The 27,784-nt window shown below is 38.8% G+C and overlaps 1 protein-coding gene and 1 pseudogene across 1 annotated transcript; one reads left to right on the forward strand and one right to left on the reverse strand.

Annotated features, from left to right (window-relative positions):
- The first annotated feature begins 13,017 nt into the window (after nt 1–13,017).
- On the forward strand, nt 13,018–15,661 carry LOC147487163 (UV-stimulated scaffold protein A homolog). The gene is made up of 3 exons (XM_086573958.1): nt 13,018–13,280; nt 15,145–15,265; nt 15,410–15,661. Exons 1-3 carry the CDS (start codon nt 13,018–13,020, stop codon nt 15,659–15,661), a joined length of 636 nt encoding a protein of 211 aa, XP_086430084.1.
- Nucleotides 15,662–15,753: 92 nt separating this feature from the next.
- Nucleotides 15,754–21,010, reverse strand: LOC147487164 (uncharacterized; annotated as a pseudogene).
- Nucleotides 21,011–27,784: the final 6,774 nt, after the last annotated feature.

The following is a 27,784-nucleotide window of genomic DNA, read 5'->3' on the forward strand; positions in this document are numbered from 1 at the left end:
TTTACTTACGTTGTGAATTCATCGTTTATTTAAGTAGGTAAAAGCTAGTCATTTTCACGTTTATCAAATGGGCGCACCATCTTAGTTGCACTTTATCATTGTTTTCATAATAGAATTAGTAATTTTTAAGTCCCATTTCACCCACCCACCCTTGTTTGATTCATCTTTGTGGTTGCCGTTTCAGTTTTGGAAAAATTCGAAAACGCGCGCGAGCGCCAGCCAAAGAAGAGAGCGACCAGCGCTATCTTCTTGGACTTCGTTTATACATACCAGCTATCTTCTTGAGCTCGACTTTGCCTTGGCCCAGCCCAAGCTTCAAAGAGAGCGACCAGCTATCTTCTTGGAGCTTCGACTTTGCCTTGGCCAGCGGCCAGCGCCAAGATAAATGGCGCCAGCGCCTTCTCTGAAATTCCGGGATTTCCACGGTTTGATTTGAACTTGAGTTGTCAAGTTTTTTCAGTGTTCTATTCTCTTATATACACTGAACAGCGTAAACAAAGGCGCTATTCATAAAGCGAAGCAAGGGCCTTGTCGGGTATTCCTTTCTTCCACACCTCGCATCTCTGTTAGAGGTTTATACTAGTATATCGAGAATTGTTTGGAGTGTTGCATGTGTAGTTAAGCTCGACTTAGTCTTGCATGAGATTAAGGTGCAGTGGTACAAAACACCGAGCGTAAATACACAACAACATCAACAATCAAGTCTATCTAGTATACCACACACTACACCTCTAGCTACTATTCCACACACACCACGATATAATGGGGAAGAAAAGAGACTCCTCTCTCGGACTTCTACAAAGCCTTGGCGATAGCCCCAAATCTTGCATCGTTCTAGCAAACCCGGTGGGATTTTGAATCCCCAAATATTTTTAATTTGTTACCCGTTTTCATGGTTTAGACCATGAAAAACCTATCGGCTACACGCGTTAGGATTGAACAAGTCCTAACAACATTCCACCATCCTACGGTTGGTTGAACAAATTAAATTAAGGGTATTCCCTTTCACCTTAGCCGATAAAGGGCGTCTTGTTAACGCCCAAAGCGCCTAATTACGTGGACTTCGTGGGCTAAACTTGTTCAAATTGTTTATGGAACATTTTACCCACCCCTAAAACGGATGAGATGCTTTCTAAGATTCATTTCTTTTCGACAAAATCCTCATGAAACATTTTTAGAGGCTTGGAATCGTTCACCGATCTGCTTATAGAGTGTCCACATCATAACTTAGCGAAAGACCGTTAGTTAAATGCCTTTTCAAAGGACTTCAACATCACCATAAAGAAGTCCTTGACATAATGAATGGGGGTAGTTTCTTAAGTAAAGGAGCCTCGGAGGCTTATAAATTTTTAGAGGACCAAACTAAAGCGTAATAATAATGGGGGTAGTGGCGATTACTCCCCGCTCCGCTAGTTCTTCTTCCCGCGATTAAGGCTACCGGTATGTTTGAGGTTAAATCAGATCCGAGCTTAAAACTCTAATTGAATCCCTCACAAAAAGGTAGATGCCATTTCGTACAACAAAAGCCAATCCCGTTATGAATGTAAATTCAAATCCATGTAGTTTACATTTGGAGCCCCGAGCATCCCGAATCCCATTATCCCTATAGCCTATGAACAGGGCTTGTTCCATTAATAGTGAACCTAAGCCCCTTGGAGACAAAATCCCAATTTAGGTTGGAGAAATAACCAAAGCGTCACACCTCGAGGGTACAATCATCAATATGTTAGGCGCATGAGAACTTTAACCAAGCTCCACTCGACAAGGCAGTCGGGGTAATTTTAATAATTATAACAACCAAGTGCAACCTCGACAAGGTCAAGCACAAGGTCAAGGTAATTATAATAATTATAATGCTAATAGAGGTATCGTTCGGTAAATAATAACTATCAAAATCCACCAATAAATAATTCACGGGAAATAGTTCGATAACACCACGTGACTACTACACCCACACAACCGGATCGTCTTGACACCTTTATACAAGTGAGCCAAAACTTTTTCAAACCATGGCTCAATCCAACCAAGCGGCTTCTACAATCCGTAACTAATTTAACCCAACGGTTGGCTCAAGATAAAGCCCAAACCAAAGGTGTGTTTCCAGGTAGCGATACCTAATCCTAAAACAACAAACCACGACCTTTGAGGTAGCGGATAATACTAGTAATGAATTTGAAAATGTAGGTGAGATAAATGCCATCACCACTCTCCGTTAGGCAGAGTGGTTGATAACAAAAAGTAACTATGCCTATAGTTACCCCACCAAGATAACCCTACACTTTATATTACTAGATCTTGAAATAGAAACTGAAGAGCCTACCCTTTGTAGAGGTACCGATTCTGAACCACAACCAAAGAAACAAAAGCTACGGTAAAACATCCGGTGATACCATTGCTAAATATAGAAGCCGAAACCACCGTTTCCACAAAAATTAGCCATGTTAACTAAGGATACAAATTATGAGGAGATTAGGGATGTTTTAAGAATCTAACTATAAACCTTCCCTTCCTCGAAGCTATTAAAAGCTACCACATCATGCTAAGTTTCTTAAGGAATTGTGTACTACTAGGCGTAAGACAAATATACCAAAAGGCGTAGCGCTAGCGAACAATTCCCAACCTTATCTGAACATAATGGAATTGTTAAGTACAAGGACCCTGGTAGATCCCTCTTGTCTGATGCACCTTAGGAGATTCCTATCTGACGACCGGCTTTATTAGACACGGGGGCTAGTGTTAACTTACTCCCATTTTATTTGTATAGACAAATAGGTCTAGACAAGATGCAACCCACTAAAATGGCGTTGCAATTAGGCGATCGGTCTATTAAGTATCCTAAGGGTGTAGTCGAAAATGTGTTGGTAAAAGTTCAGGATTTCTACTATCCGGCTGATTTTGTAGTCCTCGTCTGAGAAATTAAGCTAACGACTCTGTCCGATCATTTTAGAGGCGTCCTTTCTTGGCAAATGCCAATCGCTCATTAATTGCCGTGATGGTTCAATGTCCATGTCTTTTGGCCATCTTGTTTGTTGAAGTCAATGTTTTTAAAACAAGGACCACGAGTTACCCGATTAGTCTATGGATGGAGAGGTTAGCATGATCGAGCTTTGCTTTCGAGATTATTTCAACAACCACGTTCCACGATAGTCATATGCCCAAAATTCTTTCCTTTGGAAAGTCGGACTCAATATTTTCATTCCTACACTGAGTCGATACACATGTTATTGGCGAGGATGGGATAGATGACTTTCTCAAAGATGTGAGGACTACCATAGTAATGTGGATATGACCAATCTAGATGGGGAATTTGATGAGTTTCTTGAGTAGGTGACAATTCACCCTATCAAGAACTAACTTGCACAACAACCACCTCGATTCCCCTCCTTCCACCCTTTCAAAGGAACCCGAGTTTGCACTTTCGATTCTCTTGTTTTTCTTACATGCTTCATAATTTTTTAAATCCTCTAGCAAAGCGGATACTTGGGAAGGACAACCTTTTTGACACCTTCATTTTGAAATTGAGGCGTCCACTACACACACAATGAATGAGTTCGATGCTAAACCAACAACCTCATTCATTATGCAGGCTGCCTTTCTAAAACTTATCCATATCCACCATATCCTTCACAACCATTCACTTTTCCACACTTATTTACTAGTACACCCACTCATTCAAAATGAAAAAAAGGTGCATGATAGGTTACACAATAAGGTTATCCGACTTCGTTTTGGATTCCACTAGAACGTATCGTAGGAAATCTTGGTGTTTCATTGTGTTTGGATATGTTTCTTTGATATTTATTTATGGAATGATCCACAACTATTTAGGTTGTTGATATATGATCAAGCTGCATGTTCATACATATGTTTTAGATAAAGTCTTGAGTATCGACTATAAGCGACTCAAATTTCTGTGTTGGTGCATTTCCTTTCATTCCAATATATTGGTGAGTGCACCATTAAGGTAACAAGGCCCTCCCACATGGAGTGTGTGGCTGTAAATGCGGATCCTAAGTCCACGGTTCACATAGTTCACGTTTTCCACTCTTGCATGTTTTCTCGGATTTTTGAGTCATGTTTCTCTATGGTGTGAATTATGTCTTTATTGCTTATTGTTTTTCCTTCTAAAACTAAAATAAAAAAATAAAAAAATAAAATAAACATAGTAATCTATGAAGTCTCGGGAATCTGACTTTAAAAGACCCACTGCTAAAAACAAATTTTCTAAAATTCTTGTAAAAATTTGTTTGGGGGTGGGGTGTTTGTGTTTCTGTACTAAAATGTTTTATGTCCCATTAGAGTTGCTTAGGCGTTTTATTGTATTACGATTTGGATTGACATGATCTATTCATTTAGATTTCATTCGTTAAGCATAACTTCGTCATGCACGCTTCGAGGCGTTTTCCACTATCTCGTATGTCATCCAAAGTCGGAATAGAGTGTTTTATGGATCATTGGATAGGAAATTCTCTCCTGATCATTTCCATATCTCATTACATAAAAATCGGACCCAGTAGCGGCGGGAATTTTGATTTGAAATTAAGCGAAAAAAAATCGAAAAATCGAAAATTTCGATTTTGGGCTTAGGCCCAACTTCAGCCCACCAGCCCATGGAGGCCTTCGCTCTTACCTTCTCACGAACAGTTCATCTTTCTTCATCTTCCACGCCATTAACCAAAGCTCCAAAACCTAAAAAAAAAAAAAATTTAAAAAATAAATACCATAAACCCAGCGAAAATCATATCGACCCCCATTTTTGTTTGCAAACACCAATCAAAACAAACTCCACCAATTTAAAACTCGAAAAACCACCAAAAATCAAACCAATTGGTGCTTTAGCGCCACCACTCCACCACCACCACTTTTCTTCAAATTCGGTCAAGTTAAACCACCACCACCACATCTTATTTAAACCCCAATTCTTATTCCAAACTTCAGATGGCTCAGCGCGAATTATTCGAACAAGTGTTCACTTGCCGACCATTTAAAGCCGTTTTCACGGTGGCGAAATGGCTAGTAAAGGCTGGAGTAGTCTGTGGTACTTTCGACCGAGGACTTCTATCCGCGAAGACTTGGTGGGGCGGTTCTATAACACCCGGGGAGTTGGAGGGGAGTAAGATTTTTGTGTTGGTGAGGAAGAAGAAGGGAGGGAGTTGACTCTGGGGATTTGTTGGTGAGATTCTAGGCATTCGCCTAGAATCAATCTGAATCCGTTTTCACGGGATCCCCGGTTTGGCGAGGTTGAGCCGTTGATGAAATTCTTGTCATCAATGGGAACTACAATCAAACTCCCATTGTGTGCGCCCGAGCATCCACGAGGACCAACCAAAGCTCTGACCCGATGGATTAGTCGGAATGTCCTAGACAAGGACAAAGGTCGGTGACATCGGTCGACTGCCTCCGTCTATGGATACTCGAGGGGCGGAAGTCGATTTACGTATCACGGAGTTTTTCTTGAACATGATCGGGAGGGTTGGACGGTCGTTGGCACCTCTTCACATGCTTATCACTAAGATCATGTTGAAGATGAAGGCAACTCCGGCTACGAGGAGGATTTACATTACCACACTTGGGGAACCAGCGTATCTATAGGGAGTGTGTCCACAAGTCTGGAAATTGCCGAGGATAGGGAACGGGAGGAGGAGGGAGGGGGTAGATGAGGATGAGTCGGAGGAGGATGAGGAGGATGGCACGTGCTTTGTCACGGATGCCTTCGGAGGTGTTGGTCTGATCTTTGGCGCATGGCTATGCTTCATAGGGGCATCGTTCACTCAACACTCTGTCTGCGACCTCCGGACTCGACGAGGCGACCATTCACCACAACCGAGATCCGCCGCACCGGAGGATGAGAGATGGGAGGAGGTAGCTGAGATAGAAGCCAGTAGCCGGTTTAAGTGGACATGCTAGCACGCTTCCCACCTCATCTGACGACTCTGCCTCACGAGGACCGCGGCTACTAGGCATGGCGTCGTCGGCGAAGGGCGGCTAACTGCTTCTGGACCTTCACGGAGCCAGGGAGCCACCACTTTCGAGTCATGCCCTCCGCCACCGATGGCGAGGTGTTTAGAAGGATGAGGAGTGATAGTCACATTATTTATGTTTTAGTAGTTGTTGTTTTATTTACTTTTGTTGTCTTTATTGTAATGTAATTTTTATTTTGTAATTTGAATTTTGTAGTGAAACCTCGAATGAAAATTTTAATAATATAAGGGTTTATTTTCAGTTTGTGTGCTTGTTTCATATTGACCCCACCTTCCCAACTTGTTTGGGGGTGGTTTGATTATTTCAAGTTTATTTTTTATAAAAAACCCTAGTGTTAGAATTTACTGCGGAGTAAGGTGAAAATATGGTAGTTTAGGCATATCTGTGATTGAGAATCATTGTAGGATGAAATCTAGATTAAATAGGTACATTCAGTCATAAAATCCAAATAAGAGATACTGGGTTTGAATTAGAATCCAGGATATGAGTTGTTTCCGTTTTCGAGTTTGGAAATTTTAGGATTTCCGGAAACTGCCGAAATTAGTTTTGGCAACTTTCCGATCCATTCTAGCAACTTTAAGCCTATATAAACTTGATACAATCTATCCTCACAACTCACTTACACCTAAACTCCATCACTCACCCTTCAAACCCGCGATTCCCGTTTTGACTTCATTTTACAAATTCGCAACTTCGGGGGCGCCAGCGTATAGTTAGTTGCGCTTCAGCGCCTACAATTCTGTCGAAAAAATTTGGTCGAGGCGGGCGCCCGCCCTAGTCGAGCGACCAGCTAAGTTCTTGGAAATCAAAAATACAAAAGAAGCGGCGCCCAGCTAAAATTAAAATGGCGCCAGCGCTAATGGCTTCTGGACCAGAAATTTTCCGGTTTTTGGCGTAGTTTCGGATCATTAAGTAGCTATTCCAAAGCGTAATTTTGAGATGACATCTCAATATTGATCTGGGAACGTCTTTTCGAAGATTTGTTCCAAAGCACTACTTACGGTGCTTGGTTTGTGAGTGATCACATATGTTGGTAGGAACCTCTTATGGTAAGACCGGCTGAACTTTATTCTCCGGCACTTGCATCTTATTTTTATAATAACTGCATTTTCTTTGAGAGACGGATGGAGAACAAGTGTTCTCCATCAACATTAACGATGAACCAATGGAGATTACGGGTTCTTGCTAGCATTTGTTCTTGGACTTGCTATGCCGCTGAGATACAAGACCCATGGTGCTATTAGATTCGATAATATGCATGTCTACACCTATGAGTCTTTGCCGCGAGGCTTATGGGGCGGGCATTTTCGTGTATTGAGGACCAAAGGGGACTATAGCGTTGCCCTTGGTAGCTTTGTCCATGAACATAGGAACTGTTATGTTTTGGATTATGCTAAACATTTTAGGGAATGGCGTTTTTCTTACGTGAATGGCGCCACTTGCGGCGTTTTCCTTGCTTTAGCCAATGGGCGCCCGGTTCTATGACCTTCCCGGGACTTTGATGTCTAGTTTAGCCGCGAGCCTATACCATGAGGGCATAAGTACCTTCTTATGCCTGTTTTAATTCCGTATTATGCTATGTTTCTTTCCTTTTTTGTACCGTTTCCGCGGATTGGATTAAAGGTAGACCGCGGTCGCGACCCACCAATAGTATTATCCGATCTTTCCGTGCAATGACTTGGCATGGGTGGCGGATACAACCTCACCCGGGTTGCACCCTACACCCCATCGGACCAAGTGGCACTTAATAGGTTAGCAACCATAGATGATAAATGGCGTGAAGCACGGCAAATTATCATAGCATGGCGGGGCCTTGAAGGAACCTCACTTCTTTATAGAAGTAGAGGATGGCGAAGATGGCGAATAATAACAAGCGGGAGTGGAGGTAAGTTTTAGTTTACGTTGAGTGTGCGCTTATGTCCCAAGCAATTTAATTAGGTTAACCCCATAATGGGTGGAACTCTTATAGAGTTCGTCGGTTTTTATTTCCTATATTAGATGCGTTCTAACATTGTTTTGCGGATGTTTTACGAATTTCCGCAGCGTTTCAATGGTATTTTTTCCTACCCTCTTTATTTACAATGCTTTGAGGACAAAGCATGTTTCTTGTTTGGGGGCATAGAATCCGCGTGTAATTAAGACATCTGTTAGGATATAGATATATATAATATGCATTTGTTTTCTAGTTAAAATTTCAAAATTTAAAAATATAAATAAATAAGTTTATGCTATACACTTAGGAATATTGGTATTGTTTTCTTTCTCCATGCTCTTAACAATCTAGAAGTCTCACATAGTTGTTGCATCGGAATAATTGTTAGAAACTTAGGTTATCGTAGGTAATAATCTTTGCATCTATCTATAAATATATTACATGAGTATCTATGATTGTTAGCGATAAGTTTAAAATCTAGGCTAGAGTACTTATTCTACAAATCCTGTGAGAATATAGCCTAAAAAACTTATATGAAGCCGAAACATTTGAGAAATGACACAAAGGGAGAAGTAAAATCCGGATAGAAATCACCGTCCACTTGCTTGATCACTAAACCATATCTAAGTGAGAATTTAGGCGCTCTTTGGATCGATATAGCCAGAAATTCAAACCTATGAATTATTTTCCGCTAGTCACCACTCACGCCTTTTCATTAGCCCTTCCATAAACCACAATTCCTTTATCTGTTTACAAAACAAAAACAAAAAAAAAAAAAAAAAAATAAATCGACCTACCCGATTTAGAATAAGTCGAGAATAGAATGAGTGAAGAAAAGAAGAAAAAAACAGTATGTAAACAAAAAAATTGTTAGTTGCTTGAGGAAAATAAAGAAAGAAGTTTCCATCCAAAGAAAAAAAATAGAAATAAAATAAAAACTCGAAAAAAAAAGAATAAAAAATAGAGTCAAAAAAAAGCCAAAGAAAAAAAAAAAAAAATATGGCTAAGGATGGAAACAAAGTGTAGAAAGCAAAGAAAATAACAAGGTTTTCTCTAAGTTACATAATATGAAGACTCTATTATCTCGGACTTGTTCTTTTGAATATCCATTTCCTTCCTTCTTAAACCATCTCCTAATCCCGTAACACCTAATAAAGACCTCTAGCTCGATTAGGAATAGGTTAGTGTGATAGTAAGTGGCGGATGTGTTTGATTGACCCGGCTTCCTTGTTGTCATTGAGATTGTAAGGTAAAGTGTGCCCACTTGTACCTTTGGATAGCGAAACTTGAGTGCAAAAAAATCAGTGTTGTTTCTTGACTATTATTGTGAGAACCTATTTAAGGGCGCTATTCCGAGGTTCTGAAAACAAACACACTAAACATTTGATAGTACTACTCATTGTATATATGTTTATTGTAGATGATTGATTATTATGCATATATTAACTTAGGGTTTTGACTGGTTATTCTTATGTAATTGCTAGAGATGTATAGATAGTTGAGCATGAATAAAGGAAACAATAGTTTTATTTTCTTAGTCGTTGTAGTATAGATGAAGTTTGTGAGTACCTTCACTGGAAAAAACTCTCCGCGAGGCTATAACTTCGTCCACTAGGGAATTCCTAGTGGTTTAAGGCCTTGTTGCATATGGTCAATGCAATCAGCTCAGCTGAAACGAGATTAGTTAGAACTCCATTTTGGTCACTTATTCTAATTTCTCATATTTGCTTGAGGACAAGCAAAATCTTTGTTTGGGGGGTGGTTTGATAAGAGCCCAAAACTGTAGTTTTAACCCCTTAATAATCATCTTGTTAGACCAATTATGTGAATAATAAGTAAGAGTTAACACTGATTCACGCGTTTTTGCATTTCAGGCTTCAAAGTCCATTATGTGCTTGAAATGTACCACTTTAGCGAGATAAAGGAGCAAAAGTCGATTAGAACTTCGAAAGCCGTATCTTTGGACTCAGGACCTCGGTTTGGGCATACCTTATGTCAAAACGACCGGCTCGGAAAGAGCTTTGCAATGGTCCAAGCCTTGACCCAATCAGAGGAGCAGAAGTGGACGAAAAGTCTGTGGAAGTCAACTGCAGCTGAAGAGGCCTTTTGAATTTGAAAGAATGGGGTTTTGGGCACGATTCTCGGCCCAAACCATGGCTCCAAGCCCATGCACGAATTTTGGATCTGAATGTATAAGAACAAAAGCTTAAGTCTTTGTTAATGGTAGATTAATTAGATTAATTAGTAGAAATTAGGGTTCATAGCTTAGAATAGAAAGTAGCCATTAAAATAGTTTCTAGATCTCTTAGATTTAATTGTTTTATTTAATTAGTTTCAAATCCTTTCATTTTAGATTAAACCTTTGAATCTTGTTCTTCATTTGATTAGATCAATAAAGTAGTATTCTTTATCCATTTTCGATTTTGTCATTTCCAATTCTAGATCTAATTTCAATTCATGTCCTTAGTTCAATTTAGTCATTAAATTAGATTTCATTATTGTTTAATTAAATAAATTTCAATGCTTTATATTATGTTTAGTTTTAATATAAATGGAAATGATTGCGGAATGATTCAAGGCTAAACCTCCATTAGGGGGTTGTGAAGCCTTGATGAAAGCTTGATTCGATTATCGTAGAATGAAATTAAGTATTTTCTATTCCACTCTAGAAATGATTAGTTCACCATGAGAATGGGTTTAATTGTTCACATGCTAGTTATGAATTGGTAGAAATGCCATGTATAATTAGGGATTAGGAATAACCAATTGTTATGCAAAGCGATTCATTCGGATTCTGACGATTAAATCGTTAGTGGATTAAGTTGAGTTATGGTGGAATCAATCCCCTCTAACTCCTTATCATAGAATCAACGTAGCATTCCTTTAGTATTACGATAACCGACTAGTTGCATCTTGTGGGTAGTTGCATAATTAGTATAATTCCCTTAAGTAAAACTCTCATAGACTTAAAAACGACTAGTTAGATTAGGAAACATCCATGCTAGAGCACTAGGAGTGGAACGAACTTATCTACTCCACTATATCTCATAGGATTGAGAGTAGAAAGATTTGATAAACTTATAGCATCATTAAGTTTAGTTTTACTTACGTTGTGAATTCATCGTTTATCTCGTAGGTAAAGCTAGTCATTTTACGTTTATCACTTAATGGCAAGCAAAGGGTTTTTTTTGGGTAAAGCAAGCAAAGGGTTTAACCCTGTGAGAGTCCATCCTTTATGGAATTATAGGGGTCAATCTGGAACTGCGTTGGCGGTTTCAATTTTTTGATATTTTTCTTCTTTAGTTCATTTGGAATGAGAATAAATGCTAAATCAGTTATAAACCAAGTTGGTAGTTGGTAAAATATGCCTTGGGGAAAAGGTCAGGAATGATGTCTGTATAGCAATATGATTATGTCAATAATATTTCTCAAAGAAACTTATACATTTTTAGAGTAAATTTATGTGTTCTTTACACACTACTGTTTTGTTATATATATATATCATTTAATTAACTCTTTTGTATATATCGTTTTTCACCTCCCTTAACTAATCTTCATTTATAATCTTCATGAATAATGTACAATAAAAAAACATAATTATGGTATATTACTATATTTGGTGGTGCTTATTAGAGATAGTTGGTGATAAATCCAACACCTAAAATATCCATGTTAGAATAGGAAATATCTAATTCAATGAATTATAAAAAGGCCATCCAATTATAATTCTAGATAACTATAACAATCTGAAATTTAATCTCTATAAATGAGTAAAGAAATATTTTCTAACTGAATTAAGTTCATCCCAAAGATACTCGGTTAATATTAGAGTATCAATGGATATGATTCAATGGGTTGTATTCTTGATGATTTCTTGCATATATGTGAGTATGATGCATTCCATTTCATAATGCAGTTAGTATACGAGAATCATTCCCTTTGACAATTGCTAAGTTTATAGTCAGATCACGGGACCCGGTTCAAAATAACGCCCAATGCATGAACACTCATAAGAAGAACGTACTTCCATCGATTCCTCATCCGTTTCCCTCTATCTACGAGTAGTTGCTTGCGAGTAGATGGTTACAACATATCAGCTATTATAGTGGAGGACAAGTCAGAGCGACCTACTTCTTTTTGTTATTGGTGTACTTTAATTCTTATATTGATGTAATATCCTATGTAGACTGAGTATGCCATTGTAACTCCATTTTGGATGATTGATTAACAAACCAAATGACTCGGCTATGGAGGGTTTGTCCCATTATTCCAATTTAATACCTACGGTTGCATATTAGCTATTTACCTAAGGTTTGGATACTGATTTCAGTGAATAAAGTTACATAGATGCTTTTGATGCACTAACCTTTTATATTTGTTGTTTGCAACGTGCACTTGCTAGGATGAGAAGTTTAAAGTACATGTGATTTGGAGCTTTACTTAAAAGTTTATTGCTTATGTATGTTTGGAAATCAAAGAAGAATGGAGTTCCATTCAATTCAAATTTTAAATGGCTGCCAGTGTGTCTGCTCAGGCATAATGTTAATTGTAAGTGTGCTCACCCAAATTATGTTTACACTCTTCGATAAGTTTTGTTTGACATCACGCGTGCATAGCACGTGCATCTTGCTAGTGTATATAAAAGCTCGCACCTGACCTCTCTCCTCATCTTATGTCTTTATTTTCCAAACCGTGCATTCTCATACACTCCTAAAAAAAAGACAACTTTATAAATTAGTTAGACTTCCCTAAATTTGCTACTTTCTCCTTCTTTTATTCTTTATTTATTTGGTCCTCCTCAAATATCAAAACACACATACAAACAAATTTCTTAAAAAAACCCTTCTAGCCTTTCATACGAATCCTAATAAAATAAAATTCCTAAAAACTACTAAACCAAATTCTTAAAATACGAGGATGAAGATATATGGGAAGAGGTTAAGATAGAAGCAGTTAATGGTGGGGTTTCAAGTCCAACAAATATTCCTAAGGCTAACGAGGAAAAGAATAGAATTTCTGTGAACACTACAAAGTCCAATGATAGTAAAAAGTTGGATGGAGAAGGGGTTTGGTCTAGTTTTATCTCTGTAAAGAGAAGTCTTATGGCTGAAGCCCTGGTTATGCCTTGGGGGTCTTTCCTGGATGATTGGGGTGGAAAACGGGATGTCTTGGCTAATCAGAGAGGATTGGAACTAGAAGGCCATTGGGGTAGGGTAGACTTTGACGCGGTTATTCCACCAAAAATGATTGCCGAGTTGAAATATCAGGCATCTCTATACAAGGAAGACTTTGCCAGAGAACCCGTTGAAGTCCGCCTATGTCTTGCTCCATTGAAAGTAGGTGGACTCTGCCAGAGAAAAGACATGTAAAATTCTTGATTTGGAAAAAGAAGTAGTTGAGAAATTAACAAAACAGGCTGTAAAGAATGTGCGGGAGAGAGATAGAGATGAATTACTGATGGTGTTTTATAGGTGAATTTGTTTATAGGGTTTTATAAGTAGTATCCATAGGCTCGTCCAACCCCCTTCTTTGACTGCGTAGGGCGTTGAAAGTAGTCCCATTCCACATAGAACATTAACACCTACACCAAAAGGAAATTTAATGTAAACCTTTTGGCTAAAGCAAATACAATGGTACATTTTTAAACAACTTCCAGAGCTCATGCTTAAGACGGAATAATTAACAAGAAAACTACAAACTTTCTATGTAGTTTCCAAGCAGCTAATAGAGAGATCCAACCACAATACCACAAAATTCATCTAGAGATAATTAAGGGAAAAAAGATTAACATCTGGAGTATGCATGGTGTTACCATTGATGATTGCTTGAGTGTATGAGCATTGCTGAGTTGGTGGTAGTTCGGGATAAAAGAACTCTTGATCCGACACATGCTTTGATGGTGGAAGAGACGACTCTTCTTTGTCCAAGGTTGCAGTACTGGGGATGGTTTGTTTAGGCCAGAATCAGATTCAGATATCTGATGTCTTCTATGAGGTGATGATATTGACAAGAACGAACTGCTTATTCCCAAACTCGATCCAGCTAAGAAGCTAATTGTGGGAGGGGTCAAGGTCGAATACATGTCGATTGATTGCCTGAATACATCGATACACTAATGTAAAGTTAGTGTGCGATAGACCCAAGACAAAGTTTTAAAAGAACTTCAATTTCCATAAGGCATCAGTTATCTTTGATTTTTTTTTGGACTGTACATGGCCATTTACATCATAAACTATGAAGTACATCAACACATGATATTTTAATGCAATTAATTGGTTTCTTTACTGTTGGGTATTGTGAACCTGAAATCTTATAGTCCCACATGGGAGAAGAAATGAGTTCATCATGGGTTGATAAAGTGGGAAGCTCACTAACTAGTACCGATGCCTTTTCGGATAAAACCCCACACCTATGGCCAAGATGTGGCCCAAGTCCAATGGGTGGTTAAGTGAGGGACAATATCGGTACTAAGTTATCCCATGGGCATGAAGGCCCGAGGTCAGGCTGTGTGCCAGGCCCTATTAAATGGTATTAGAACCGATGGTTCGGCTGGGACAAACAGCATAGATCATGTAGAATTTGAAGACGAAGAGATTCAAGGTGGAGCTGCCAAACGATGGCGCAACTCTGATGGAGTTGCTTCCCTGTACACTATGGCGCTCTTGGAAGTCGTGGATGCTTGAGAGAGTGTACCCCGAGTGGAATCCAACGACATGGAGTGATCTTCGAGGTGTCCAACGACATGGAGTGATCTTCGAGGTGGAGCTTGTCCTCTCGACACCTACAAAGTTTAGCATGATATCATGCAATGGTGATGAACAAATGAAGATCCTTGGATTTTGGTTCAAGGTGGAGATTGTTGGGTATTGTGAACCTGAAATCTTATAGTCCCACATGGGAGAAGAAATGAGTTCATCATGGTTTGATAAAGTGGGAAGCTCACTAAATAGTACCGAGGCCTTTTCTGATAAAACCCCACACCCATGGCCAAGATGTGGCCCAAGCCCAATGGGTGGTTAAGTAGGGGACAATATTGGTACTAAGTTATCCCATGGGCATGGAGGCTCGAGGTTAGGCCGTGTGCCAGGCCCTATCATTTACGAACTTCAACTTATTATGCCATATAACATACTGTATGAAGGGTTACATAATAGATATTCAACCAGGCATGTTGGCTTTGGGACATCCAAGTTGAAGCTGTCTTTATCTGTCATCACTTGAGCAAGCAGAATAAAGGTTATGACAGTCCCTTTCTCCAACTACACAAAACTTGCAAAAGTTTGCGAGCACAATGAATCAGTGTTGCGTGAAACTGCTATAACATCAACCTCATATTCTAAAACATTGGGAGTAGCAACTGAGAGAGCTTCATTTCTGAAAGAGAAGAAGCATACTCTGGCTTCCATGTTGCAGAAGAATTGATAATTTGTATTATTTTTTCTATTTTAGTCAAGAATGGTTCTCTCATTGATCATCCCGGTGTTCCCAAAATAGGCTGTAAAGAATGTGCGGGAGAGACACAGAGATGAAGCAAAGAGGAAAAGTGATAAGAATACATCCAAACGTGCAATGGTTGCAAAAGTTTGTGAGCACAATGAATCAGTGTTGCATGAAGCTGCTATAACATCAACCTCATATTCTGAAACATTGGGAGCAACAACTGAGAGTGCTTCATTTCTGAAAGAGAAGAAGCATACTCTGGCTTCCAAGCTGTGGAAGAAAGAAACACCAAACGAAGAGGGTTAAGAACAGGTGCGTAAGCTGCTGCACGACAGTGCTTGATGGGAGAAGAAACAAAGTATAGAGAAGCTTATCCAAATCAGTGGTAGACAAATGCATTACTGATGGTGTTTTATAAGTGAATTCTCTGTTGTTGCCTGTCCCAGATATGTTAGCTACAGAGGCACGATAATGCTAATGTGTTAGAAATATACAACTTAATTGTACTTATTCTTTACCAATTACCAAACTATACAAACCTTTTTGTCTTGCATGTGTCTTGTACTTCTTAGTTAAATCCGAGCCTAGTGTAGATACACTATGTCCTTAAGATAGATTTTCCCCCTCACGGTGCTTGAAGGTTAATGGGAAACTGTCTCCCAAGATAAAACGGATTTCCTTCTATAGAAAGCTAGTATTTCAATTCTATAGAATCAGCGAACACAACATAGTATTTGACTAAGAACAGGGGGAGAAGAGAAAGATCAAAACTCTGTGTGATTTGGTGTGTCTTTCTCTCCAAATTCATCCACTATTTATAGGTGAGTGGTGTCTCTTCAAAAAACACAGTGACTCTTGGGAAAAAGTAAGCAACTTTTTGAAAAGCCACATGTTTCGAAAAAACACACCATTTCGGCATAAAGCACTGTTTCGAACCAGTGCCTATTTCGAAAGGTCACACCTTTTCGGCATGATGCACTGTTTCGAACCAGTGCACTTTTCGAAAGGTCGCATAATGCACTGTTTCAAACTAGTGCATCATTTTGAAAATGTTTTTCTCACTTTATGTAATGTTTTAAGAGAAACCCATTTCATCTCAATGTGGGATAACTTGGGAGACAAATTACTCATTCATATCTCAATAGATTTGTGCAAATCCATTTTTCTAACAATCCCCCACATGAATGAAAATTTGGCTTATTCTATCATAAACATCGGATGTCTGTTCTTTTACAAATGAAAAGATACCGCATTAGGTCAAGTAGCATGGGAGGCCTTGAACTTGCCTTAGTGAAAGACGATCAAATTTAATTGGACGATCAGTAGACTTCAATTAATGTCCTTGATTTGTCAGCCGTTTGTATAAACCTAGACATTCATCTTCACGTAGTACCTTCTTGAATACTATTGGTTCTCACGTTTGTGTTCATTTTGGCCTTAAACACTTCTTGGTTTCAGAGAGTGCTTTTGAGACATTTGCCTTAAAATTTTTATAGAAGTGGCCCCACTTCACACTCACATAGGTGATTTCTATAAAGAGTATCCTGCAATACTCCACTTGGATAACATAACTTTCCAAGATATAGTAAATCATTAAAAGCTTGACTTATCCTGGTTCTCACGGCAGATATGCACTGTCTTATGTAGGAATGGATTAGAGTATAATATTACTCTCCAGTGCTAACTGAGTCACAAACATAATTCAGTTGGCCCATTGAACCTAGATCTTGGGATCTCCAGTCAACTAGGTTGGTTTTTCTATTATGAGGACTCTTAGTTGATTATCTCAAAGGCTTTAAGCCCATTCCCCTTGATAATCTTTCCACTTGCTCTCTTGTTAAACCTTTTGTAAGCGGATCCGCAATGTTATCTTTTGACCTTACATAGTCGATTGAGATAACTCCATTTGAAAGCAATTGTCTAACGGTGTTATGTCTACGACGTATGTGTCGAGACTTCCCGTTATACATGCTACTCTGTGCTCTACCAATAGCAGATTGGCTGTCACAGTATATACACATTGCTGACACATGTTTAGCCTAGTTTGGAATATCCTCTAAGAAATTTCGAAGCCACTCTGCTTCTTTTCCAGCCTTGTCTAATGCAATGAATTCTGATTCCATAGTGGACCTCGCTATGCACGTTTGTTTTGAGGATTTCCAAGAAACAGTTGCACCTCCAAGTGTAAAGACATATCCACTTGTGGACTTTGAGTCTTTAGTGTCAGATATCCAATTAACATCACAGTACCCTTCTGGAATAGTTGGATATCTTGTATAGTGCAGATCAAAATTCTGAGTATACTTTAAGTATCCCAAAACTCTTAGTATGGCAGTCCAATGATCTTTGCCAGGATTACTCGTATATCGACTTAGCTTTCTCATAGAGTATGTTATGTCAGGCCTTGTACAGTTCATGACATACATTAAACTACCAAGTATATGAGAGTACTCTAGTTGAGATATGCTATCTCTAGTATTTTTGGCTAAATGAAGATTTACGTCAACTGGTGACCTTTTTGGTGTGATGTTATATTTCTTGAACTTTTTAAGAATCGTCTCAATGTAATGAGATTGTGATAGAACAAGTCCATCCTTTGTCCTAGAGATCTTAATTCCTAGGATAACATCAGCAACACCTAAATCTTTCATGTCAAACTTACTAGACAACATTTGTTTGGTAGATTTTATGACATCCATATTACTACCCAAAATTAGCATATCGTCTACATAGAGACAAACAATGACACATCCCTTTTGAGTGCTTTTGACATAGACACACTTGTCACACTCGTTTATTTTGAAACTATTCGACAACATTGCATTATCAAATTTCTCATGCCATTGCTTAGGTGCTTGCTTTAATCCATATAAGGATTTAACAAGCTTGCAAACTTTCCTTTCTTGTCCAGGAGCAATAAATCCTTCGGGTTGTTCCATGTATATTTCTTCATCTAACTCACCATTCAAAAATGCCGTCTTTACATCCATTTGATGTATCTCAAATCCATGTATTGATGCTATTGCTATTAGCATCCTTATGAAAGTTATTCTTGTAACTGGAGAGTAAGTGTCAAAATAATCCAACTCTTTCTTTTGTCTAAAGCCTTTGACCACAAGTCTAGCTTTATACTTGTCGATTGATCCATCAGTCTTAAATTTCTTTGTGAATATCCACTTATATCCCAAAGTCTTGGAACCTGGTGGTAAATCCATCAATTCCCATGTATGATTTTGCATTATGGATTTAATCTCGCTATTTATTGCTTCTTTCCAATAAGTAGCTTCTGGAGATGACATTGCCTCCTTGAACGTTTGAGGATTATTTTCCAACAAGTATGTTAGAAAATTTGGTCTAAAAGACGTTGACGTCCTTGACCTTTTGCTACGTCTAGGTTCATCCTCAATTTCACTTTGTGTAGGATGGTTACTAGTTGTAGAATCTAAAGTTCTCTTTGTTGAACTTGGCTCTATACACATATTATACGGAAACGTATTTTCAAAGAATGAAGCATTCCTTGACTCAATAATTGTATTAACATGTATATCTTGAATCTCTGATTTATGAACCAGAAAACGATATGCTAGTACTACTATTGTTTGCATATCCAATGAATACACAATCAATAATCTTGGGGTCCTATCTTCACCTTCTTAGGTTTAGGGACTTCCACTTTAGCAAGACACCCCCACACTTTTAAGAATTCATAGGAAGTCTGATGACCTTTCCACAATTTGTATGGTGTTTTAAGCGTCTTCTTGTTAGGAATCTTGTTGAGAATGTAATTGGCAGAAAGCAAAGCTTCTCCCCACAAATTCTGGAGTAAACCAGAACTTAACAACATAACATTCATCATCTCTTTTAGAGTTCGGTTTTTATGTTCTGCAATACTGTTTGATTGAGGTGAATAAGGAGCCGTAGTTTGGTGAATGATTCCATGTTCAGAACAGAAACCTTCAAAAGGTGATTCATATTCACCTCCTCTATCACTCCTTATAACCTTAATCTGTTTGCTCAGTTGATTTTCAACTTCATTTTTATAGTGTTTGAACACTTCAATTGCCTCATCTTTACTTCTCAACAAGTAAACATAACTATATCTAGTGATATCATCAATAAAAGTAATGAAATACTTTTTACCACCTCTAGTTTGCACGTACTTAAGATCACATATATCTGTATGTATTAAGTCTAGAGGTTAAGTACTTCTTTCAATGGAATGAAAGGATGACCTAGTCAACTTGGATTCTACACAAGTTTCACATTTATGGTGTGGGTCTATTTTTATCTTTCGTATATAGTCCAAATTAATTAATCTACGTAAAGTATCATAATTAACATGTCCTAATCTACCATGCCATACATGTGAAGACTCAATCAAGTAAACAGAAGATTCAACTTTATTGGCGCTCTTTGGCGTAATAATAAAACAAGACATCCTAAAGAGTCCATCCTGAAGATAGCCCTTTCCCATGAATACATCATTCTTAGTTAGTACAAATTTATCATAAACAAAGACAAATTTAAAGCCATTCTTGCTCAGCAACGACCCAAAAACCAAGTTCTTGCGAATGTCAGGCACATAGAGCACCTCATTCAGAGTTAGTTCCTTCCCAGAAGTCAACCTCATCACCACCTTTCCTTTGCCTTCAACCTTGGACGTAGAAGAGTTTCCCATAAAGAGTTGTTCTTCCTTTTCCACAGCATGATAAGTGGTGAACATCGACTTGTTGGAGCATATGTGGCGAGTAGCACCAGTATCCACCCACCATTCCTTTTCATTTCCAATCATGAGACATTCAAAAACCACAGCAGATAGGTTCATGCCATTAACATTATTAGAAAGCATGTCCATTGTCATATTTGCTTCAGTCTTTTGCTTATTGTACTTCTTTGGCTTGCGACATTCACTTGTCGTATGTCCAGCCTTCCCACAGTTGTAACACTTGCCCTTGAACTTAGTAGGCGTATTACTCTCTTCACCTTTTCCACCATGGGATCCTTGCCCTTCTTCTCAGATAGGCGGTTATCTTCCTCTATCCTTAGACGGACAATCAGTTATTCAAGATTCATATCTTTGCATTTATGCTTAAGATAGTTCTTAAAATCCTTCCAAGATGGTGGTAATTTCTCAATCATAGCAGCCACTTGGAAAGATTCTCCTAGGGTCATTCCTTCAGCAATGACATCATGGAGGATTACTTGAAGTTCTTGGACTTGGCTTATGACGGTCTTACTATCCATCATTTTGAAATCAAGAAATCTGCCAACTATGAATTTCTTCATGCCAGGATCTTCACTATTGTATTTCTTGTCCAACGAATCCCAAAGTTCCTTGGTAGTCTTGAACACACTATACACATTGTATAATGAGTCAGCCAACCCACTAAGGACATAATTTCTACACAAGAAATCAGCATGAAACCAAGTATCCTTGGCCAAAACCTTCTCCTTGTTGGTTTCATTAGGGCTTACATCAGGAGCCTTATCCCACAGAAACCTTGCCAAGTTAAGGGTGGTCAGATAAAAGAGCATCTTCTGTTGCCAGCGCTTGAAATCAGTTACATTGAACTTTTCAGGCTTCTCCCCATGAGGAACATAATGGGGAACAGTAGTAGGAACAATAACAGCAGGTGTAACTGGTGGTGTTGCCATATTCTGAAATACAACCACACTTTGTTATTCCTTTAAACCAAAAAAGAAAAGAAAATAGAAACAAATTCTGTTAGGTAAAGAAAAAGAAGAAAAAGAAATTTGTCTTAAGTTGTTAGGAATATACAACTTAATTGTACTTATTCTTTACCAATTACCAAACTATACAAACCTTTTGTCTTGTACTTCTTAGTTAAATCCGAGCCTAGTGTAGATACACTATGTCCTTAAGATAGATTTTCCCCCTCACGGTGCTTGAAGGTTGATAAGAGCCCAAAACTGTAGTTTTAACCCTGTAACAGTCATACTTTTAGACCAATTATGTGAGTAATAAGTAAAAGTTAACACCGATTACGTGTTTTTATGCATTTCAGGTTTCAAAGTCCATTATGTGTTGAAATGTGCCACTTTAGCGAGATAAAGGAGCTAAGGTCGGTTACTAAGGAGTTCCATGATTAAAGGCCAAGATTCAAGAAGACAAAGCCTTACTAAAGCCCGGTCAAAAGCTGAAAAGTCGACGCGGGCTGAACCAGCACACAAGTCTCCAGAACTTCCGAAAGCCGTATCTTTGGACTCAGACCTCGGAATTGGGCCTACCTTATGTCAAAACGACCGGCTCGGAAAGATCTTTCCAATGGTCTAAGACTTGACCCAATCAGAGGAGCAGAAGTGGACCAAAAGTCTGTGGAAGACAACTGCAGCTGAAGAGGCCCTTCCGGACTGAAAGAATTGGGTTTTGGGCCTGATTCTCTGGCCCGAAACATGGATCCAAGCCCATGCACGATTTTTGGATCTGAAAGTATAAAAACCAAAGCTTAGCTCTTTGTTAATGGTAGCTAGTTAGACCTAAAATAATATAGATAATTCTAGATCTGTTTTCATTAATTAAATTAAGCTTTAGTTCCATTTTCAATTCTTGTTTTAGATTAAGTCTTTGAATCATTGTTCTTGATTGATTAGATAAATAAAATAGTTATTTTATCATTTTGAATTGTGATATTTCAATCTATTAGATCTAGTTTTAACTATTGTTGGTTACCATCTCTTAGTTGTTAATTAGAATTTAATCATTGTTTAGTTTAGATTAGTAAATTTCGAATCTTGATAATATGTTTAGTTTAGATTCATATGGGAATGATTATGAATGATTCAAGGCTAAAACCTCCATTAGAGGGGTTGATGAAGCCTTGATGAAAACTTGGTGGTATAGTGTAGAAGCATTGTAGAATCTATTCCAATCTAGAAGGTCGTGATTCGCCATGAGAATGGGTGGACGACCTCACATGCTAGTTAGTACTCGGTAGAAACGCCATGAACACTAGGGATTAGAACTCGAATTTCTTGCCGTAAGAACGTAAGAATCGAGATACAAGAATCTATGTTAGGCTATTAAGTTGGATTCGAGGTGGATTCAATTCCCCTCTAATCCTTTATCTAGATACAAAACAATCATATTTCCATAGCATTCGTAGTTAGATTCAACATATTCAATTTCAGTAAGTATCGTAGTATAACACCCTTCGTAAAGCTCTCATTGACTTAAGACTGATTAATTATATTAGAAAACATTCCATGCTAGAGCACTAGGAGTGGAACGAATTCGTTACTCCACTCTATTTCGATAGAATTTAGAGTAGGAAACTTTGATAACATATAGCATCATAAATAGTTTTAGTTTACTTACGTTTTGAGTTCATCGTTCATTTCGTAGGTAAGCTAATCAATTTTATGTTTATCAAATGGCTGCCGGACTATAGGGCGCAGGCGCGCTCCTTATAGGCGCGATCGCGCTCAGTGTAATTTTGTCCCGAATTTTTCAACGCTGAAACGAATAACCACAGTATGAATCAAACAAGGGTGGGTGGGTTTAATGGGACTTAAAAATGACTAATTCTACTATGAAAACAATGCTGAGGGTGGGTCACGCTCGTGTGCCGGACTTCGAGCGCGACCCGCCCTCATACCAAGCGCGACCCACACTCACTTACTAGACTAGGAGCCGCCCTATGTGGCGCTAAGCAAAAAATTTTGCGGATTTCTACGGTTTGTTTTGAACCCGATTTTTTGTTTTTCGGTGTTCTAACTTGTTATTTACACTGAACACGCGTAAACAAGGCGCTATTCATAAAGCGAAGCAAGGACGCTTATCGGGTATTCCTTTCTTCCATACCTCGCATCTCCAGTTAGAGGTTCATACTAATATATCAAGATTGTTTGGATTGTTTTCGTGTTTAGACTTAGACTTGCATGAGATTAAGGTCTGGTCGGAGAAAAATACCGAACGTAATTAACCGTCAACAAACAAACATATCGAGTATACCAATCACAACACCTCTAACTACTATCCCACCAACCATACCTGACATAATGGCTGAAGAAAGAGAGACTCCTCTCTCCGACTTCTACAAAGTTTTGAGCGATAGCCCTAAATCTTGCATCGTTCTAGCAGACCCAGTGGGGGATTTTCGAATCCCCCCAAACATATTTAATTTGTTACCCGTTTTCCATGGTTTAGGCCATGAAAAACCTTACCAACACATGTGTAGGATTGAACAAGTCCTTACAACATTCCATCATCCTACGGTTGGTGCGGAACAAATTAAACTGAGGGTATTTCCCTTCACCTTAGCCGATAAGGTAGCGTCTTGGTTAACTGCCCAAGCGCCTAACTCTGTGGACTCGTAGGCTAAACTTGTTCAGCTATTTATGGAACATTTTTACCCACCCCTAAAGACCGATGAGATGCTTTCCAAGATTCATTTCTTCCGAAAGAACCCTCATGAATCATTTTCTGAGGCTTGGAATCGTTTCACCGATCTGCTTATAGAGTGTCCACACCATAACCTAGCAAAAGACACGTTAGTTCGTGCCTTTTTCAAAGGACTTCAACATCACCATAAAGAAGTCCTTGACATAATGAATGGGGGTAGTTTCCTAAGTAAAGGAGCCTCGGAGGCTTACAAATTTTTAGAAGAACAAACTAAACGCAATAACAATTGGGGGGTGATGATATCCCCCGCTATGCTAGTTCCTCTTCAACAGTTAAGGCCGCCGGAATGTTTGAGATGAAACCCGATCCAGAACTTAAAAATTTAATCGAATCTCTAACTAAAAAGGTGGAGGCTATTTCTATTCAACAAAAGCCTATCCCCGTCATGAATGTCAACTCCAACCCATGTAATTTCTGTTTGAGTCCTGAGCACCCTGACTCCTATTGTCCTCTCTTTATGAACAACAACAATTAGAGCAAGATAATGTTTGCTCCATTAATAACTATCCTATTCCTAATGCCCCATGGAGACAACATCCCAACTTTAGTTGGCGAAACAATCAACAAGTTACAACTCCAGGGTTTAATAACCAAAATGTTAGGCAAACAAACAACTATAATCAAGCTCCACCTAGGCAAGGACAGGGACAAGGTCGAGGAAATTATAATAATTATAACAACCAAAGCGCTGACCCATGACAAGGTGTAGCACAAGGTCAGAATAATTATAATAGTTATAATACCAATAGAGGTATCGTTCCGGTTAACAATAGTAACTATCAAAACCCACCCATAAATAATCAACGTGAGATAGTTCCACTCGCACCACCTGTGACTACTACACCTACACAACCGGACCGTATCGATGCCTTTATACAGGTAACCCAACAACTTTTCCAATCAATGACTCAATCAAACCAACAGATCTTACAATCCATAAATCAGGGCATACAACAGTTAGCCCAAGAGAAAGCCCAACCAAAAGTGTTTCGGGACAAACGATACCCAACCCTAAAACAACAAACACACGCCTTTGAGGTAAACGGTAATACTAGTAATGCGAAAGCGACAATAGTAGGTGACCTAAATGCCATCACCACTCTCCGCTCTGGAAGAGTGGTTGATAACAAAGTAACTATGCCTATAGTTACCCCATCAGTACTCTACACCGGATATCGAACTAGATACCGAAATAGAAACTGAAGAGCCTACCACCCTTTGTAGAGGTACCCGGTTAAACCACAACCTAAGAAACAGAAAGCCAAGGTTACACATCAAGTCGAGCCATACACTAAATATAGAGCTAAACCACCGTTCCCTCAAAAATTAGCCATGCTAACCAGGGATACAAACTTTGAGGAGATTAGGAACGTTTTCAAGAATCTAATGATAAACCTTCCTTTTCGAAGCTATTAAAAGCTACCTAATCACGCTAAGTTTCTTAAAGAGTTGTGCACTACTAGGCGTAAAACCAACATACCTAAAGACGCCTTTTTAACTGAACAATTCCCAACTTTATCCGAAAATAATGGAATTGTTAAGTACAAGGACCACTGGTAGATCCCTACTATAAAATGCACCTTAGGAGATTCCCACCGCGGCGACCCGCTTTATTAGACACGGGAAGTGTTAACTTACTCCCCGTATTCCTTGTATAAACAAATAGGTCTACAGGAAATGCAACCTACAAAAATAACGTTGCAATTAGCGGACATGTCTATTAAGTATCCTAAGGGTGTAGTGGAAAACGTGCTTGTTAAGGTTCAGGATTTCTACTATCCTGCTGATTTTGTTATCCTCGATACAGAAGTCGCTAATGACTCTGTATCGATCATCTTAGGGTGCTCCTTTTTAGCAACTGCTAACGCACTTATTAATTGCCACGATGGTAAGATGTCCTTATCTTTTGGCCATCTCACAGTTGAGGTAAATGTTTTTAAAATGATGAAATAATTACCAGATTCGTCTATAGATGGGGAGGTTAGCATGATCGAGAGCTTAGCTCAAGATTATTTTAACAACACGTTTCCTGAAAATAATATGTACAAATTCCTTTCTTTTGGAAAGTCAGATTTTGTAAATGACTCCTACTTAGAGGAAGTCAACACCATCCTTGAGTCCACACAAGTTGTAGACCCTTCGGTTGCTCCTTATACTGAGTATGAAGACTTGCTACCTAAGCAAGTATTCATTATGTAAAATGAGGACCCCGACGAAACATCTATTGATTTTCCTTCCACCCGGTCTTAAACCCCTTCCCCGTGAGTTAAAATATATACAACTTGATCCGGATGGTAATCATCCGGTAATTATATCTTCTCTGTTATCTAAAGATGAAGAGACCGCGTTTAATCCGGGTGATTAGGGAACATCGGTCGATGCGATTGGTTGGTCCCTAGCTGACATTAAGGAATTGACCCTAATGTTTGCACTCATCGTATCCATTTGGAGGATAACGCGAAGACTTCTCGCCGAACCTCGGCGTCGCTTGAACCCCGCCATGAAAGAGGTGGTTAGGGAAGAAGTCTTCACGATTACTCGATCGCGGGTATCATATACCCAATCTCGATAGCGAATGGGTCACCCCATTCATGTAGTTCCTAAGAAATCGGGAGTTACCATGGTTAAGAAGCGGAAAGGGTGACTATGTTGTCACACAAGGTCCTATGAAATGGAGGATCTGTATTGATTACAGACGTTTAAATGCTATGACATGAAATGATCACTTTCCTTTACCTTTTATAGATCAAATTCTCGAACGCTTAGCTGGTCATGCTTTTTATTGTTTTCTGGATGGCTACTCAGGCTATTTTCAGATTATTATTGATATTGATGACCAAGAAAAGACTACCTTCACATGTCCCTTTGGAATGTATGCCTATAAACGGATGCCTTTTGGCTTTTGTAATGCTCCTGGAACCTTCCAGCGGTGTATGCTTCATATATTTAGTGACATGGTAAAGCGCTTTATGGAAGTTTTCATGGATGATTTTTCTATCTATGGAGACTCCTTCACGATTGTTTGTCTAACCCAAGGGTTTTGACAAGGTGTGAAGAAAAGAGCCTCGTTTTAAACTAGGAAAAGTGTCATTTCATGGTGAAAAAGGGCATAGTACTAGGTCACATTGTATCTAGTGATGGCATCGAAGTAGATAAGGCCAAACTAGATAAGATAGCGACTCTACCTAAACCACGGACTGTCCGTGATATTAGAGCCTTTCTAGGCCATGCAGGTTTTTATAGGCGATTTATTAAAGACTTCTCGAAAATAGCTAGGCCTTTAACTAATCTGCTTTTGGAAGATGCAATCTTTGATTTTAATTTTAACTGTAAGCAGGCTTTTGAAACTTTAAAAGCCGCCCTAACCTCTGCACCAATTATACAACCTCCCGATTGGTCTAAACCTTTCGAACTCATGTGTGATGCTAGTGACTATGCAGGTTAGTGCGATCTTGGGACAAAAACTAAATAATAAATCCACTTTGTCATTTATTATGCTAGTAAAACATTAAACGATGCTCAACGAAATTATTCAACTACAGAAAAAGAATTCTTAGCCGTCATTTATGCTTTAGATAAGTTTCGTCCTTATTTGGTTGGTTCTAAAACTTTAGTTTACACGGACCATGCAGCCCTTAAGTACCTTCTTGCAAAGAAGGATGCTAAGCAGAGATTAATCCGATGGATCCTTATCCTGCAAGAGTTCACATTAGAAATAAAGGACAAAAGAGGGGTCGAAAACGTAGTTGCCGACCACTTATCTAGACTCACAAACGACGATTAGACTGATTCTGAGTCCATACCGGACTCTTTTCCTGATGAGCATCTGTATGCCATTTTTTCAGCACCATGGTATGCTGACATTGTAAATTACCTAGCGGCTGATGTTATACCTTATAATTGGTCAAGAAATGAACGTAAGAAGTTTTTGGCCAGAGCTAAGTTGTACTACTGGGATGAGCCCTACCTTTTTAAGTATTGTGCGGATCAGATTATTCGTCGTTGTA

This window comes from Coptis chinensis, chromosome 7 (assembly GCF_015680905.1).
Source record: "Coptis chinensis isolate HL-2020 chromosome 7, ASM1568090v1, whole genome shotgun sequence".
NCBI classification, from domain to species: Eukaryota; Viridiplantae; Streptophyta; class Magnoliopsida; order Ranunculales; family Ranunculaceae; genus Coptis; species Coptis chinensis.

What these genes read in the sequence shown, in the direction of transcription:
- LOC147487163 (XM_086573958.1), top strand. Translation starts at nt 13,018, where the DNA reads ATGGCTGAAGCCCTGGTTATGCCTTGGGGGTCTTTCCTGGATGATTGG. An exon ending in CTCTGCCAGAGAAAAGACAT is followed by an intron (nt 13,281 to 15,144) that starts GTAAAATTCTTG and finishes TTGAGCAAGCAG; the next exon opens with AATAAAGGTTATGACAGTCC. An exon ending in CATATTCTAAAACATTGGGA is followed by an intron (nt 15,266 to 15,409) that starts GTAGCAACTGAG and finishes TTCCCAAAATAG; the next exon opens with GCTGTAAAGAATGTGCGGGA.